This window comes from Lactuca virosa, chromosome 2, assembly GCF_052849685.1.
Source record: "Lactuca virosa cultivar CGN04683 chromosome 2, Lactuca_virosa_CGN04683_v6, whole genome shotgun sequence".
In the NCBI taxonomy this organism is placed as follows: domain Eukaryota; kingdom Viridiplantae; phylum Streptophyta; class Magnoliopsida; order Asterales; family Asteraceae; genus Lactuca; species Lactuca virosa.
Window position 1 is genome coordinate 224,581,505 of NC_136427.1, and position 16,971 is coordinate 224,598,475.

At 35.4% G+C, this 16,971-nt stretch overlaps 2 protein-coding genes across 2 annotated transcripts; both read left to right on the top strand.

Annotated features, from left to right (window-relative positions):
• Positions 1-1,205: 1,205 nt before the first annotated feature.
• LOC145158250 (uncharacterized) lies at positions 1,206-1,875 on the top strand. Its single transcript, XM_079077172.1, has 2 exons — positions 1,206-1,396; positions 1,509-1,875. The coding sequence occupies exons 1-2, from the start codon at positions 1,206-1,208 to the stop codon at positions 1,873-1,875; spliced, it is 558 nt and encodes a 185-aa protein (XP_078933298.1).
• A 1,580-nt stretch (positions 1,876-3,455) lies between these two features.
• On the top strand, positions 3,456-4,616 carry AGP18 (arabinogalactan protein 18). The gene is made up of 2 exons (XM_079079439.1): positions 3,456-4,027; positions 4,406-4,616. Exons 1-2 carry the CDS (start codon positions 3,524-3,526, stop codon positions 4,484-4,486), a joined length of 585 nt encoding a protein of 194 aa, XP_078935565.1. The 5' UTR covers positions 3,456-3,523; the 3' UTR covers positions 4,487-4,616.
• The last annotated feature ends 12,355 nt before the right edge of the window (positions 4,617-16,971 follow it).

Sequence of the window (16,971 nt, forward strand, 5' to 3'; positions counted from 1 at the left end):
AAGAAAAAAAACATCTGTTGTACTAAAAGGCATGGTTTCATCTTTGTTTGTCACCATTGTGCATATATCATCCATGAGGAAGGGTGGAGAGTGTATTACAAGACAAGTATTTCCACCGCCGGGACCCGCTAAACGGTGGTAGAGGCGCCACGCCGCCATGGATCAAGATATAACACCTAATACACAGCTATTGTTAAAATTATTATTATATGTTTTTCAAACATTTTTGCTTGTAAAACGAATAAAATGGGGGCATCTTGGATCAAGAAGTGCACAAAATCAGGATTTAATTCGAATCAATTCTCTTAGTTGGTTCGGATATAATTGAATTTTGTCATTTCGAATAATCTGATGGATCTAATTTCTCAATCTGCATTGTTGCAGATTTTAGATTGAAATTATAGATTTTTTTTGGATAAATATTTGGAATAAAACAAAACCTGAAAAAAAATTGGCTTCAATTTTTTAGGTAACTAATTCGTATCCGGTGAAAGAATTTATCATGTACGGGTACGAATATCCTATAACTAGAGTAATAATTCAGTTCAGATTTATTCGAATATCTAAAATTTTGGATCTGGATTGTGCGCCTCTATTCCAACTCGAAGACTGATAACGCACACCACTACCGGACAAGACTTCGACTCAAACCAAAAATCGGTCCGACGTCGATCTTTTCATCTTGAAAACTGATACTTTAAACTGTTATGTTTAGACGGGTGGGAATGGACAACGTGCATCCTCGTTACTCAGACGTGACACGACAAAAATGACATTATAACGCCTGCTACACCGCCTACACCGCCCCGAGGTTGCGTTTTTTGGCGTTAGGGTAACGCGCGTTATAGTGGTAACGAGAGGAAACGATTAAAATTGGCTTGTATTTTGAGGGGAATTGTCACATTTTTTACTGTTTGAGGGGAACGATCACAAACTAAAATAATAATAATAATAATAATAATAATAATAATAATAATAGTTTTCCCTATTCATATCTAATACATGTATACAAAATATTTATCTCAATTTTACCTACAAAACTCAACAATTTCTTTCGAAAATTCATATTTCTTTCAATTTAATTTTCTTTTCTAGTATTCTATTTACATAAAAAAATAGATCATTTTGATCCGTTCCATCCATACAATCATGATATCGACGAGGATGATATGTTTGTGCGTATGATGTACCGATATGCTACGAACATGCTACCGCCAGAGCCAACTCCACTACTGACCATATGTGCGGCGTTGAACAGAAATCGCGAAGAACGACATGAACGTCTGGTACACGATTATTTTGCGGATAATTGTGTCTACCAACCTAGTGATTTTAAAATAAGGTTTCTTTTGCGGAAAAATGTATTTCAACGGATAGCCAATGCGATAGAAAGCAGGTACCGTAAATACACTTGTTTTACAAACTAAATATATGTTCTTTAGATTTTTAAATAATTATTTTTTAGATAACACAAGTACACTTTTTTTACAAATTAAATATATGTTTAGGTATGAATATTTCCAAATGAGGTATGATGCGAGAGGTAAACGAGGTTTTACAGGGTTGCAAAAATGCGCAGCTGCAATCAAGCTTATGGCTATGGGGGAGTCGCCCGATTCTATTGATGACTATATGAGAATGTTAGAACGAACTGCACGAGAAAGTTTGTATAATTTGGCAAGAGGTGTTATCGAAACCTTCGGTGACAAATACTTGCGCAAACATTCAATGAATGATATGCAACGACTATATGTGGCACATGAAGAACGACATGGTTTTTTGGGTATGCTTGGAAGCATTGATTGCACAAAGTGGATATGGAGAAATTGTGTTGTGACGTGGAAAGGTCAATACACAAGTGGTCATCTTGGATAGCCTTCGTTGGTATTAGAGGTTGTTGCTTCACAAGACTTACGGATTTGACATGCTTTTTTCAGAGTTGCGAGTTTTAACAACGACGTAAACGTTCTTGATTAGTCACCAATATTTCAGGACCTTTTGACAGGAAAGACACCGAATGCTCCTTTCACAGTAAATGACCATGAGTATAAGTTTGGATATTACCTCACAGATGGAATATATCCACCATATTCTACGTTTGTGAAGGCGTTTCGACACCCGATAGAACCAAGAGACAAATATTTCAAGAGAAGACAAGAAGGAGCACGTAAGGACGTGGAATGTGCTTTCGGAGTTCTGAAAACAAAATGACACATAGTTGAACATGCAGTACGACCATATCAGTTGGACACTTTACGAGATATTATGTATGCATGTATCATAATACATAACATGATAATTGAAGATAAATGACGAAACATTATGGAATATTCGCCTACGAAACCTAGACACATTCAATTTCAACCAGGGACAACAAAATACTTATATAGAGTCGTTGACATTCAAGACCAACTAAAACACAAACAACTTCGAGAAGACTTTGCAGATCATATATATGATGGTACCGAGGATGAATAATTTAGGTCAAAAAATGTAATTTTTCTCACTTTTTTTTTTGGTTTTTAGGTTTCTAAATGTTTTTGTCCTTTGTTGTATTTTTTTTAATGTTGTTTTTAATTTAGGATTTATTAAAATTTTATATTTACTTTTTAAATGTTATTTTTAATTTATGATTTGATTTATATGATAATTATAAATATTATGACATAAATAAAAAAACAAATTGAAAATATAGAAATTAAAAACATAAAAAAATAAAAAAAATAAGGGGTGTTATCAGATGTTATTTAGTATTGCCAATTTCCACATTTGAATATTATAACACTCATATATGACTAGGATGATGATGTGATATCTTTTAGGTATGATAACATGTAATAAGATATTGTTCACGCTCATCAGCCTTATAGTTTTATAATATAGTTTGATAAAAATTTGTTTTTATGGATGTCAAACTGATGATTTTATATGTATGTATGTAGGAAAATAAAAGATACATAAAAATTATATGAAAACTTGTTAAAAGGTCTAAGTTGCAAATTAATCCCAACTTAAAGGTTCTTTGTGCAAATTACTTTATTATCCCTTGGAATTATCCCACAATCACAGCCACACTCCCCCAACGGGTACTCAAATTGTCGGTGCCAGCTTACAGACGCTCAAAACAACTTGGATTTATCATTTATCAGATAACTTCTTTTCGATTTAATTACCAAACGGGGTAAATGTCGATTATTATGTTATTCACTTTATAAAATATAATAAATTTATCTTAAAAACAACATAAATTTTTTACTGGTATATAATTTTTTTTTTTAAACATCAAGTTTGTGCGAATTACGAAAGAAAAACCTAACCCCCCAATTTCACATGGGAAACAAGAACTGGTCCCACCAATAAGTGTATTACAGTCTTCAATTAGCTAATGATAATTTGTATGTATACGTGGCGTGGGTCCCACACAAGTTCAACACTAACGGCTACTTATACCTGCCATCTCCGCTTATCATTCCACCCCTTTCTCCCGATCGATCTCTCTTCAAAATAAAATAAAAAATAAAAAATGGACCGGAAAAACGCTCTTCTTCTCGCGCTTATATGCGTCATTGTAGCCGCCGTCGGTGGTCAATCTCCCGCCGCTTCCCCGACGCTAGCTCCGCCGTCATCTGTGATCACTACTCCAGCGGCTTCACCTTCAAAGCCTACTACTCCTGCTCCTGCCACAACACCAGTTGCCACTCCAGTTGCAGCTCCACCGACGGTCGCTATTCCTCCACCGGTGAGCTCTCCACCTGCTGCAGTGCCAGTTAGTGCTCCGCCTCCAGTGGTTGAATCTCCACCTCCAGTAGTTGAATCTCCTCCGGTTCCGGAACCAACGGCTGCTCCAGTTGAGGCTCCGGTTGCCGAAGTTCCTGCTCCTGCACCTACCAAGAAGAAGACCAAAAAGCATACTGCATCGTCTCCGGCGCCTTCACCGGATATGATGGGACCACCTGCTCCTCCTAGTGAAGCTCCTGGACCTAGCGACGCTCTGTCCCCCGGTCCTTCTTCCGCCATTGCCGACGACGTAAGTTTCTACCTTACTACTACTCATTCCGTCATTCCTTTAATCCATCAACGGTTATTACCTACTCTACTTATTCCTTTAATGCAAACATCCATCTAGATCTGATCATTTTCCATGTCCGATTATATGTTTGTCTAATTAAACATGATTTCATATACATTGAGATCCATGCAATAAGCATCACCATGTTTTATATATTCAGATTGACTTGATTTAATTTAATAATTTTATCTTTTCCCCAAAAGATCAAGATCGGATCTAGTAGTAGTATTTGGATCTAGTGAGAACAGATAATTACATTACATGATTATTTATTTAATTTGGTAATTGTTGTTGATGATTATAATACTGATATAGTTGAGAACCTATTAATTGCAGAGTGGAGCAGAGAGATTAAAGGGTGTGCAGATGGTGGTCGGGAGCTTGGTGTTGGGGTGGACTGTTTTCAGCTGGCTCTAGGCCCTAATATATTGATTTTTTCCTCATTTTATTTATTTTATTTTATTGTATGATCTGATCTCCTTTTTTATTTTTATTAATTTATATGTTGTTTAATACCATTTATTTATAAATAAATAATTCACTGTTAGATCTGGTTGCCAATTATTTCTTTGTTTTAAAATCCATTAACTGTTACAGTACTAATTTGTTTGGTTCTCTAAAGGACTTTCTTTAAATTTGGACTTTCTTTCTTTGTCTTTGTTTATACATCTTTTCTATGACTTGTTTTGAGTCGGACAATTTCGATACATCATATTTTTTCGTATATGAGTTTTAAAAATTCGTATGTTGTGTTTATTCGTGTCGACATGTATTTCAAATTCGTGTTTTACACGTGTCAAACACAAACCTTTTTGTTTAAACACATATAAAATAGATAAAATACGTGTCATGCAACCCGTAAATACTTGTATAAAAATAGCACAATAAACAAATTAATATCTTTTGACATGTTACTTTTTTTGTTTCATTTATAATAGTTTAATATAAACTCATGTAAATTTGTGTTTTCGTGTAATATGCTATAAACATGTTGTGTTCTACTGTTCTTGTTGTGTCTTGTTACACGAATTAATTGTTTTTTCGTGTTCGTGTAACACTCAGTTTAGGTAAACATTTTCTTGAATTATTAAACAAAATTTTATTTGGGTTTTAGCCTTGGTCACGACATGACCATGCCCCTTGAAATGCACATATCCTTTGGATGAGACGACGTGACCACATGAGGGTCACGACGTGACCACTGTTGCGAAACCAAACCCTAATTTTGGGGATTTCTCCCCTATTTAAGGGAAATGAGGGTTGGGGTTAGCCCACCCTCAACCTCTATCACCTCCCTACACTTCCCCTTGAAACCCTAATCCTCCATAGTTGACTTTGAGCTCCATTTAGGTGTTTTCTAGCCAAGAAGAAGGAGATATAGAGTTTGGTGCATCAACTCAACGTTCAAGCTTCACTATCATCCAATTTTCACACTTTCTGGACCCTTGTGAGTTTCCAAAATCAATGCTTTATGAGTCCATAAGCTTAGATCTAGGTTTTTATGTGCCATCTTTCATGTTTAGGCTTGCTAGAGTGTTGAGGGTCCATAAAGTTGCCAACTTTATGGATCTCCAGTGTCCCTTTGCTGAGATAAGTGTTGGATCTGAAGTATGGTAAAGTTTTGGGACTATTGCATGAGGTCCTAACCTCATTCTTTCCTTGTTTTGCCTTAGCTTGTGTTTGGGACATGTATTGGACATGCATGTCCAAAAACCTATGATTTTTATGGTGTTCTAGGATAGAGAAAGCCTTTTGGAAGGTCTGGATTGCAAGGCTTAAAGGATTAAGAGCTTAAAGCTCAAGACTGTCCAGAACGTTGTCATGGCGTGACAAATTGGGTTGTCACGATGTGACAATGATAGATCCACAATTATTTTGTTTTATTAGGCCACGACGTGACCAATAGATGGTCACGACGTGACGACTGGCTGAGTGACCGTAGAGTATTGACTTTGACCATTGACCTTAACCAAGTTTGACCTTAGACCAAGTGGAGTATTTTGGGCGGTGGATTAAGGCTTGGTCCATGTTTATTGGATAGGTGACTTGTAGAGCCGATTATCAGATCAGTGTTCGTTACTGCTATATTATGGACTTTGAGGTGAGTTTTCCTCACTGTACTTGTGGGTCGAAGGCGCCAATGTCATCCCACTAGATTGTGTTATGTATCCATGTGTATAGGATGTTGCTATGTTGTAGTGATCTGTTAGATTGGTAGATCTGTATGATTACATGTACTTGTTGGTTATTGTTTATCTGTTGCATATGTCGACATAGTACAGTTGGGTTGGTTGGGTTGAGGTTTTACTGCTCTGTGCTGTAAGCCAACCAACCCAGGGCAATCCAGTCTGATGACTGTGGGTCGGGGAAATTTAGTCTGATGACTGTGGGTCGGGGGTAATCTAGTCCGGTGATTATGGACCCGAGGGTAATCCAGTCCAATGATTATGGATCCAATGTGCATGCTTGTATATGTTTTGTTGTGTGGGGTATCATGGGGGAACTCACTAAGCTTTGGCTTACAGTTTGTTTTCATGGTTTCAGGTACATCAAATGATCGGGGCAAGGAGACGGCGTAATCGTACACATTATCCTTGGATATTATGTTGAGAGATCTTATTGAATACTCTGATTTATGGCTATGTTTTGGAAACATTGTTTTGTATGACTCATGGTTTACGAAAAATGGTTTTTAAAATAATGAAAATTTTATCATGATTTTTGGGATGTTACAAGTTGGTATCAGAGCCCTGGTTAGAGAGAATTAGATGAACACTTGTGTGATTCCAGACTCAAACTAAGGATCTGTAAAATATTTTTCAAAGTTAACTCTAAAATAACCGATAGAAAGGATGCGATGTGTACAATCAGCCGGAGCCAAGGAAAGTATTCCCCAAGATACCCACACTTGTTCTGTGTTGATGATATAATAGAATTTCATGCCAGTTTGTAGGCGAGGGATCTTCAGGAATTACATTATAGAATTGCCTGATAGCCTAGGAGAATTTTTTGATATGCTATATGGAACTGACATTATTACCGTGGTTGCTTAGTAAGTGCATCATAGTTGTACATAACTACAAATTTATAGCCTGAGAATGTTTGATTTAGCTCTATTTCATGTTCCTTGTCTGGTTATGGGCTTAGGGTATAATCAATTATTCGACTGTCTATCGAATCTAGTGTTATATATGATTAGCATACACAAGGCGGCTACAGGGTTAGTGGAAGTTACATGAGTGAGTATGGTTTGTAGAAGGCCAACATGAGGAATGATTAGCCACTCTTGAGAGAGTGAGTATATGATGTATGCGTATCCTAGTTGTTGGGTTTTGTGGCTGGGTAGTCCGTGGCAATCCTATGAGATGAATACATGTTGGTGTGGAAGGTAGTATGGGCACATACTATTGGAAGCGTAGGACCCGTACATGTATCAAGGAAGTCACGAACCCCAAGGATTTAGTGATCCTGTAATGATGTAATAGTATGAATTATGGGTTTGATTATTATTATTGGTGATGGGTTTTAGGCATAACAAAAACAAACTTAAAACTCTTAAGTGTGTATGCAACCTAAAACAAGATCTATGTTTTCACTATTAAACCTATAACTATGAACATCACAAGGAAACCCTAGAAACCCTAGGTAATTTTCGAAATTACTAAAGAAAATGTTTAGGGTTACATACCTTTTAGTTGTTATAGTAAACAACCAGAATTCTCCCTTGTTGATCTCTTGGAAGCAAGCACCACAAGTGTCGTGCCTCTAATGGAATCACACCCAAGCTAGCAAGATGAAAACTATAGAGAGGGGAGAGGGGAGGCAAGATTTTGTCCAAGGCTTCTAGAGGGAAGGGTTCGACGGAATATGGGACTAGGGAGGCCTTTATATAGCTGAGGAATCTTAGGGGGAAAAGCAAGGGTTTAAGAGATAAACCCTATATTCCTTGCTTGGTGACCAAGCAACCCAATCCCTGTTGGATTAGTGTCTAAGTCCATAACTATTTTAGTATGTACTTGACCTGATTATGAGCATGGTCCTTTTGGGTTGCCTTCACCATAGCAATATGTAGGATGAATTAAGGAGAGAAAGGTTTAATTATGATTTATTAATATATTATAAGAATAATATATTAAAGGAGCAATCATATTGTTTAATTAATATTAGTCAAGAATTAATTAAGAATTAATTTAGTGGCTAAAAGAGATTAATTAAACTTAGGGGACTGGATTTGTAATTATAAGATAATTGCAATTGGGCTATGGATTACCTAAATAATATAGGTTGGACGAATTCTATGGGAAGCCCATAAGGAATTCGTCCAAGGGATACGTTAAAGGAGTCCATGGGCTGCTTAGGGCTTAAGCAGCCAGATTAGGGTTTCGTAGTTGTAAACCCTAATAGCCTACATGTATATAAATGACCCTTAAGCCCCAAAAACGTGGACAAGTATTCCTTTAGGTTTTCCAGCCGTTTTTGGTGCCTCCTCTCTCCTCCCTCTTCATCCAAGTTGCTTAGTGGTGTTTGTGACTCCATTAGAGGTGCAACACTTGAGGCACTAAACTTTCTGAAGCCAATCAAAGCAAGGAATTGATTGTTATTGCTATATAACAATCAAAGGTAATTACTAAACCCTTATTTCAGTTCTTATATGATAGATCTAGGGTTTATGGCTTTGGATTATCAATTGCATGTTCATTAGACAAACTAGATCCAAAGCTATTAGGGTTTGCATGTACACCATAGGATTGATGTATTGCTCGAAACCAATCAGTGGTATCAGAGCCTAGGGTTGTTTGTTAGTGAATTTGATGCTTGCTTGATCGAAAATTGACTGAAAGATGATTTTTTTTTGAATTTTGGGGTTGGACTCGCCGAGTCCATGACTGAACCCGCCGAGTCCACTGGGTACTCGACGAGTCCAGTGCTGACTCGACGAGTCAGCGAGTCTGGCAGCGTTTTTTGGCGATTTTCTTGCTGTTTTGGCTTGGGATACTTACCATAAACGTTTTTAATTCATAAGATCCGATTTTTATTGATATTGGGTGATTATCCTTGCCAAAATAGAAGATAATTGTCAAAATTTAGATAATCTTTTGTTTTATTAGATAAAGATTGATTATTTGTAATTTAGATTTGAATTATCTTGTGAAAAAGTTTCAATTTTCTCCTTTAGGTTTTATAGTTTAAATTTGAACTTAAATATTTTGTTTTTTGAAATTTAAATAGTTAAACCCTAATGTTTTGAAAAGTTTCAAAACTTGCCCTCAAGTTTTGGAATTTAAATTTTTGATTAAAAGTTTAATTTTCAAATATTTAAATTCTAAACTCTAATGTTTTGAAATGTTTCAAAACTTGCCCTCAAGTTTTGGAATTTAAAAGTTAATTAAAAGTTTAATTTTGAAATGTTAAAAATCTAAAACCCTCGTATTTTTGAAAAAGTTCAAATTACACCCTTATGGTTTTATTAATTAATTAAAGTGTATAATTAAAAGAGATTTAATAATTCCATAAAGTTTTGGTTTACATTTGATTAAATTAAAAGTAAAATTTATTAAATTGAACCACCTAGTATTTTAAAAGTGTAAAATACACCCTATACTATATATATGTAACATTAAAAGTCTAATATTATATATATGAGTAAAGAGTCAGTCTTACCGTTAGTAGGCCTCATTCACGAAGCTGGTCTATAAGGGGTGTTTAAGGAAATTGCCTATAAAATGGCGATTGAATGGGTATCCACTCTTACCCACCGCACTCTTGACTAGTGGAGGGTCGTTAGCCGAATGGGTAGGATAGGACGAAACCTTCCATTATAAGTATAATGAAGTACAAAGTAACTACATGCTTTTACAAATTCCCAAATCATAGTTACTTTAGGAAAAATGTGGAATTGTATGCTAATCCATGGAATTACACTTTGTACCCTTGTCGAAACGTTAGTGGAGCGTGTGTGGTTAACCGGCACACTAATTTGGGTTTGGCATTGGTGGCGAAGGGTGGCTCGATGTTTATCATATATCAATGGAGCGTGTGTGGCTAACCGGCACATTGATTGGGTGATAGTAGCAATTGGGTCACCACGTGATTCGTATGGTTATTCACACCTTGTTTGTGATCCTCGGCATCCCAGTCGCAAACTTGAAGGGCATAATCGAGATTAAACATGCCATTGAAAAGTTCAATGAATCTCAAAAGATCTAGGAGTTTCAATTCATTTAAAACTTAAATTTCTTTTTCGTTTTTCATGGTGGAAATTGGTAAATCGTCATTTACCTACCTTCAAATATTCTGCAACTAGATTACGACATCCCTCTTGTAGGTTGTAGAGTATTGTGTTGGATCCTAGCCTTGATGTTTCATTTGGGTGTTACATCAAGGACTCTTATCAACTAACTTGATTTTTCTCCCGTTTTGTAGATGTCTAAATCTTACCATGGTCTTCCCAAGTCCCTTGGAACAAGCTTTCCAAATGAAGATGACGTTCCACGATACGATCAAGGAAATGAGATTCATGCTTCACTTCCTCCACCTCCTCCAATTAATCTCCCTAACCCACAAGTTCATAGGCTTGAAAAGTTCAAGCTCACTCAAGCCCTTTTGGCAAGTAAACATGAAGATAGGAAACCTGTGTGTGCACACATCTTAGAGATGAAGTCACACATTGATAGGTTAAGGATGATGGGTGTCGATATCTCAGAAATGTTGGCTGTTGACTGGGTTCTTCAGTCACTTCCTGAATCATATAGTGAGTTCGTTAGAGAGTACTATATGATGGACCATGACGTGACCCTCATTGATTTGACCTATTTGCTTATAGCTGCTGAATCAGAAATGATTTGGCGTGCTGATCGAGCAAATTTGTCTGGCAAATCAAACTCCCAAACTTCAATGGACATTGAAAATGGTGACATTGGAAATCCAGAAAAGGTAAATTCTGAGATAGTTCCTTGTGCCATTCCAAAAGAGTCCATCTGCTTCTACTGCCAAGAGAAGGGGCATTGGAGACGAAGCTGCCCTGTTTACCTGAGAGATCTAAGAGATGGGAGAGTCAAGACGTATGGCTCTACTTCAGGTAAAATCTGTTAACTAACTCTGTAAGTTCCTATTTTTTGATTCTTGATACATGATGTGATAAGATTACATTTTGATGTTTTGCAGGATCGAAGAAAAGAGAGGAAGCTTAAGGAAGAAGCGTGCTGAATCTGATCATGAAGAAATGGATTTCGATCGCATGGATTCGAAGATCAGATTTTTGAGCTGCTACTCTAGAGTTAGGATAGAATGATAAGAAATATGAAATAGAATAGTTTTTCAGTTGAATTGCATTGTAAGGACAAATTTTTCCGCAATAAAATAAATTTTGATTTTGTCTTATTTATTTATCCTTGCAATGGTGTGTATGAAAAATTGATGTTTAATTGTTTCTATTATTAGCAATAATGGATTTGATTCTTAATTATGTTATTTGTGGAAATGTCGAGAATTTACCAAATAAGGGAAGATTCTCATCGCCCAAGTTTCAATTGGACATAAACTTGGAATCATACAACTTGGTTGCGTGATGAATGAGAAACTTCATATTTGGAAATTAGACTAATTCTTTGGCAAAGTGTCAAGAGAAGGACCAGGAGATCGAGTACACTAGGTTGTGCGTTGATCAAGTCCATCACAAGAGTGATATAGATATTCGTCATGATTTTCTAAAGTTTAGTAAATATGGTTATACTTATAAGATTAAGTATAATTCTGAGTTGATCGAAAGAGTTTCAATCAATAGCAGAACGAATAAGAAGAATCAAGTAGGCAGAAAAATAAAAGTTTCTCTATTCTAAAAGGAAGGGAGAGTACCTTTTATTGTGTTTTATGATAAGTCTTAATGATTAAGAACCATATCTCAATTGATCCTCCAAGTGAATCTTAGTGCATTTGTATGTCTAAAAAGAGGAATCGAGAATTGTATAAATGGTTAAAATCAAGAAGTCAATCATACTTCGTTCCAATATCAAGTCTTAGAGTTATATTCCAAGATTGTGAATTGAGTGACAAGTCTTTAGTAGGTTTATAACACTCAACAAATCTGGAATTGGAAAAAGTCTTCTTATTCCTGCACATTTGAGATTGGTAAGTTGTGATGTCTTGGATAAGACAAAGACCAACTAGAACCAATTATGTGAAGTGATAGTCTTGATAAAAACTACACTAACTCTTGAATATTTGTTTTGTCAAGGAGTGTTTCTTGACAAGAGAATCTTATATGTCAAGGAGTCAGTGGGAGTCTTAATGGTCTTGAAAGGTTTCAAGAACAAATCAAGAGTTAAACCTAGTTGATCATCACTAGCACACGACTTGAGGTTTATAACCTATCGTGTTGACATAATTTTGTTTTCTGCGCCATTCCAGTTAAGTTAATTATGCATCTGAGTTCTATGAGTTCTCATTTGTATGCATAAAGGCAAGCACCTTGATCAATGGAAGGTACATTGATATGTAAGGGTGAGTTGATAAAATACTTGGAAGACATGGTGGGCACTCGTGTTACCATGAGGCAAGAAATCAAGATTGAGAAAGTTCAGTCCATATGTTTTTGGATTTGTCGCAAACCTTCGTTTTGGCAAATTCACATGGATAGGAACACATACACTATAAAGTCTAAGTGACATAAGATTTCCCTCCTTCATGAAAATGATTGTGAGGAAATGCTTTCACTAAGAGAGATTTTAAGAAGATAGCAATTGTGAAAATTGTATTCTCAAATTCGATTATGATTACGACATCCCTTTTCATAGCTCGAATTGTGAGATTTGGCAATTGGTCTGCACATTTGGGACTTAGTAACATAAATTCTTAATTGTTTAGACACACATGTGAGCTATCTAAGGCAAAGGTGTATGAGCTTAAAAAGCTTAGATAAAGGCTTATCAAAGCATTAGATATTATAAATATGAACTTAAGGAATTTAATAAGCATTGTTTTCTGGAAGTTCAATTGTTTTCTGAATACATGTCAAAGCTAGTGGGAGCATAAGTGTTATGCTGATAAGAAAATAATCATCATGTTAGTGGGAGCATGATTATTATGGTAAGTATTGCAAGTTAGCAATATTAATTATAGAAAACAAATATTCACTTTGCAAAGTTGCAAGGGTTGAAAAGTTGTTTTGCTATAATTAAGGGAGAGAATATTATACTTCGTTTCAAAATTCTAAAGCTTAGATCGAGAAACGTTAATAAATTTAGTCAAGGATACATAGTGCATTCTCAAAATTCGATTATGATTACGGCATCCCTCTTCATAGTTCGAATTATGGGAACAGGGCACATAAAATATTATGGCAGAAGGCTGATAAAGTATCATGTCTTTATGTGAGACATTATGCATCATGTCCAATACGCTTCGGGTATAGGATCGATTGCATATGCTATAATATTTGACCATTCTAAAATTTTCCAAATGTCTAGGGCATTAAGAGGGAAAAAGGACTAGAATCGGTTTTGACTAAAATAATTAAACAACTATCAAAGGACGATCTGAGGTTCACTGAGGATTTGTCGCTTGTGAGTAGTTGGAAGTATAGTACTGGATGGACTATATTGACATTATTATGAATAGATAAGATTCTATTAAGAATGAGTTGTCATATGGCAAAAATGGAAATGTTTCCATTAATGGGAGTTGGATATTAAGAAATATGTCTAGATTAGAAACTTTTATGCGATAAGGATGTTCAAAGGAATGTACTTTGAATGTGAGACTTCACGTCTATGGAATTGTCTTGTAACAATTTCCGATAAAATACCTTGTAATTTCATTAGCTGGGTCTTGGTGACTTTTGTGCTATGACATTACGAAAGAATCATTGCATAAAATGTTAGAATCTGACATATTCTAAAAGTGGCAAGAATTTGGTATTCTTATACTAATAATAAGGATTGGGGATTGTGAAATGAGTTTCATTGGAAAAGTTTTTCAATTGATGTATTTCACAAAGTATGGACCATAGGAAACCAAAGTGTACATGCTTGGAGCATGGGACAATTGTGGTTATAATTCGAGAAATAAGTTGATTTTCTGAAACAGTAAGCAATGAATAATGAGTAATCAATATGGTGTTTAAATTAAAGTGTTTTTATTTACGCTCAAAAGTTTTGGGGCCATATAGGATTAATATTATTATTGCGTTTCACTTTGCATGTTTTGACTTCCAGAATAACTGGGTTATTCGAACCTCCACAGTCGGTCATACGTTGGAAGTAGGTATGAAGGAAGACTGTCATGAATCTGTCTGTAGATTGTCTAAGTGTTTAGACATAGCACAAGTTTGCTGCAGAGTTCATGAGTGCTTTAATAAGATTAGAGTATTGGATCAAACCCACGCTCACTTGAATCACTTCATGGTTTTTGTCATGAGTAATTGTGAGACGATAACATTGTATATTCTTGAAACCGAGACGTGTGAGTTGTTATTTGTTGGTCGGTTGCGCATTGATAATAAGAAAATGCACCAGTAACTTGGTGTTATAAAACTTATTGTTGTGTGTGATTCGATCAGTAAATGCAAGCGAGCATTTGAGTCGAAGTTTATCCATTCCTTTTACCCAAAGTGGGATAAAAGCGATATCTGTGGGCCTCTCGATGATTTAGTGATGACACCCTAAGCGCTTGGCCAAGCCGGGACTAAGTTGATGTGTTCAATTGTAGTCTGTTGTCAGTCGTCATAAATCGGAAGTCGGGAAACAGTATAGAGAGAATGATCAAATTCGTGTCTTGTGTCTATACGATATCTTGAGAATGGAGGAATATATAATCCCTTATCTAAAGGACACGCGTATCTGATAAGATCAGAGTTGACAACGATTTTTGAAAGCTACGATTGCTGATCAGGTTCTGAAGTTATGCAAAATAGTTATTAGACTTATCCAAGTGGGAGACTGTTGGATTAGTGTCTAAGTCCATAACTATTTTGGTATGTACTTGACCTGATTATGAGCATGATCCTTTTGGGTTGCCTTCACCATAGCAATATATAGGATGAATTAAGGAGAGAAAGGTTTAATTATGATTTATTAATATATTATAAGAATAATATATTAAAGGAGAAATCATATTGTTTAATTAATATTAGTCAATAATTAATTAAGAATTAATTTAGTGGCTAAAAGAGATTAATTAAACTTAGGGGACTGGATTTGTAATTATAAGATAATTGCAATTGGGCTATGGATTACCTAAATAATATAGGTTGGACGAATTCTATGGGAAGCCCATAAGGAATTCGTCCAAAGGATACGTTAGTAAAATAGTAACCACAATAGTTCCTTCTATAATCACTTAGTTTACATTAGTTATATATGATCTAATATCGAACAGATAGTTAACTGTGTGAATCTGCCCTAAGCCCACAACCAAACAAGGAACAAAAGTAAGGCGGAAAGCACACATCTAACTATCTGTTGGATATTACATATATATATATATATATATATATATATACCTGATGTATAAACTAAAATATTATATAATTAACCACTTAAGGTCCTTTAAGTTGTACTGGTCTAATAAAATGGATTAAACCTTTCACTGATAAGTTTCTAGTTTAGTATACTCATTGTTCTATCTGAAAGTATGTTTTTGTACTAGAAAACGGTGTAATGAATTTGTATACTATGACCTGACCTATACCTGGTACTCCTTATGATTACTTGGTGTATACGAAATATATATATAGTCAAGATCGAATAGATAGTAGACTGGGTACATCTACTCTAAACCAACAACCAAACAATGAAAAGGGAATGAAGCGGAAAGTACACATTCTACTATCTGTTGGACTCAATTAATATATATCCTTGATGTATCTACCGAGAAATCATAAAGTTAGCATTATAAGTCACCTTCTAACTGAATGTTTATGTTACACATTTTACTTATGTTGAATGTTTTTCCTGTATCATACATCGTATTTGCTAACCTTGGTACGTTGTATTTGTATCTTTCTTATTGAAACCCGGTATGACGTTGTACCTCGTGTTTGCTAACCCTGGTACATTGTATTTGTACCGTTGTTTGTGCAAACCCGGCATGATATGTTATTACTTCGTGTTTGTTAACCTGAGTTTTACATATGTTTATGTGTTTCTTGTATCATACTCCGTGTTTGCTAACCCTGGTACGTTGTATTTATACCTTTGTTATTGAAACGCGGTATGACGTAAGTGCCATTCTTCAAGTTTGCTAACCCTGGTACGTGGTATTCGCACCTTTGTTATTGAAACTCGGTATGACGTTGTACCTCGTGTTTTCTAACCCTGGTACGTGGTATTCGTACTTTGGTTTATGCAAATACGGTATTCCTGTGTAATTTCATGATTTATTCTCCTGTTATAGTATGTTTTTTCTGTTATCGTGTATTGTATATTCTTTCCTGAGTATGTTATATATGTTATCGTGTATTGTATCTTCCTTCCTGAGTATGTTCTATATGTTATCGTGTATTGTATCTTCCTTTCTGAGTATGTTCTCAATGTAGTATGTTCTAGTATCTAGTATGAACTGAACCTCTAAACCATACCTATAATAGTTTACTAGTATGTTTACTTGAACTGTTACTGACTTGAATAAAAGTCTCATTTATCTACTAAGTTATGATTTTACTTTAATAACGGAGTTTTATAAACTATAAGGTAACATAACTTTTAAAGAGTTTTTGAAATGTTTTGATTACTCCTGAAACATAAACAATCCTTTAAAATGATGTTTATAAAGAAACATTTACACAATTATTATTGTGTTCAATTTGTATTCCCCTCCCCCCCCCCTTAAAAGTATTTAAAACAGTTGAAAGATTGATTATAGGGGTATGAACTTACCTTATGCGGGTGATTCAATTTCAGCTTCTC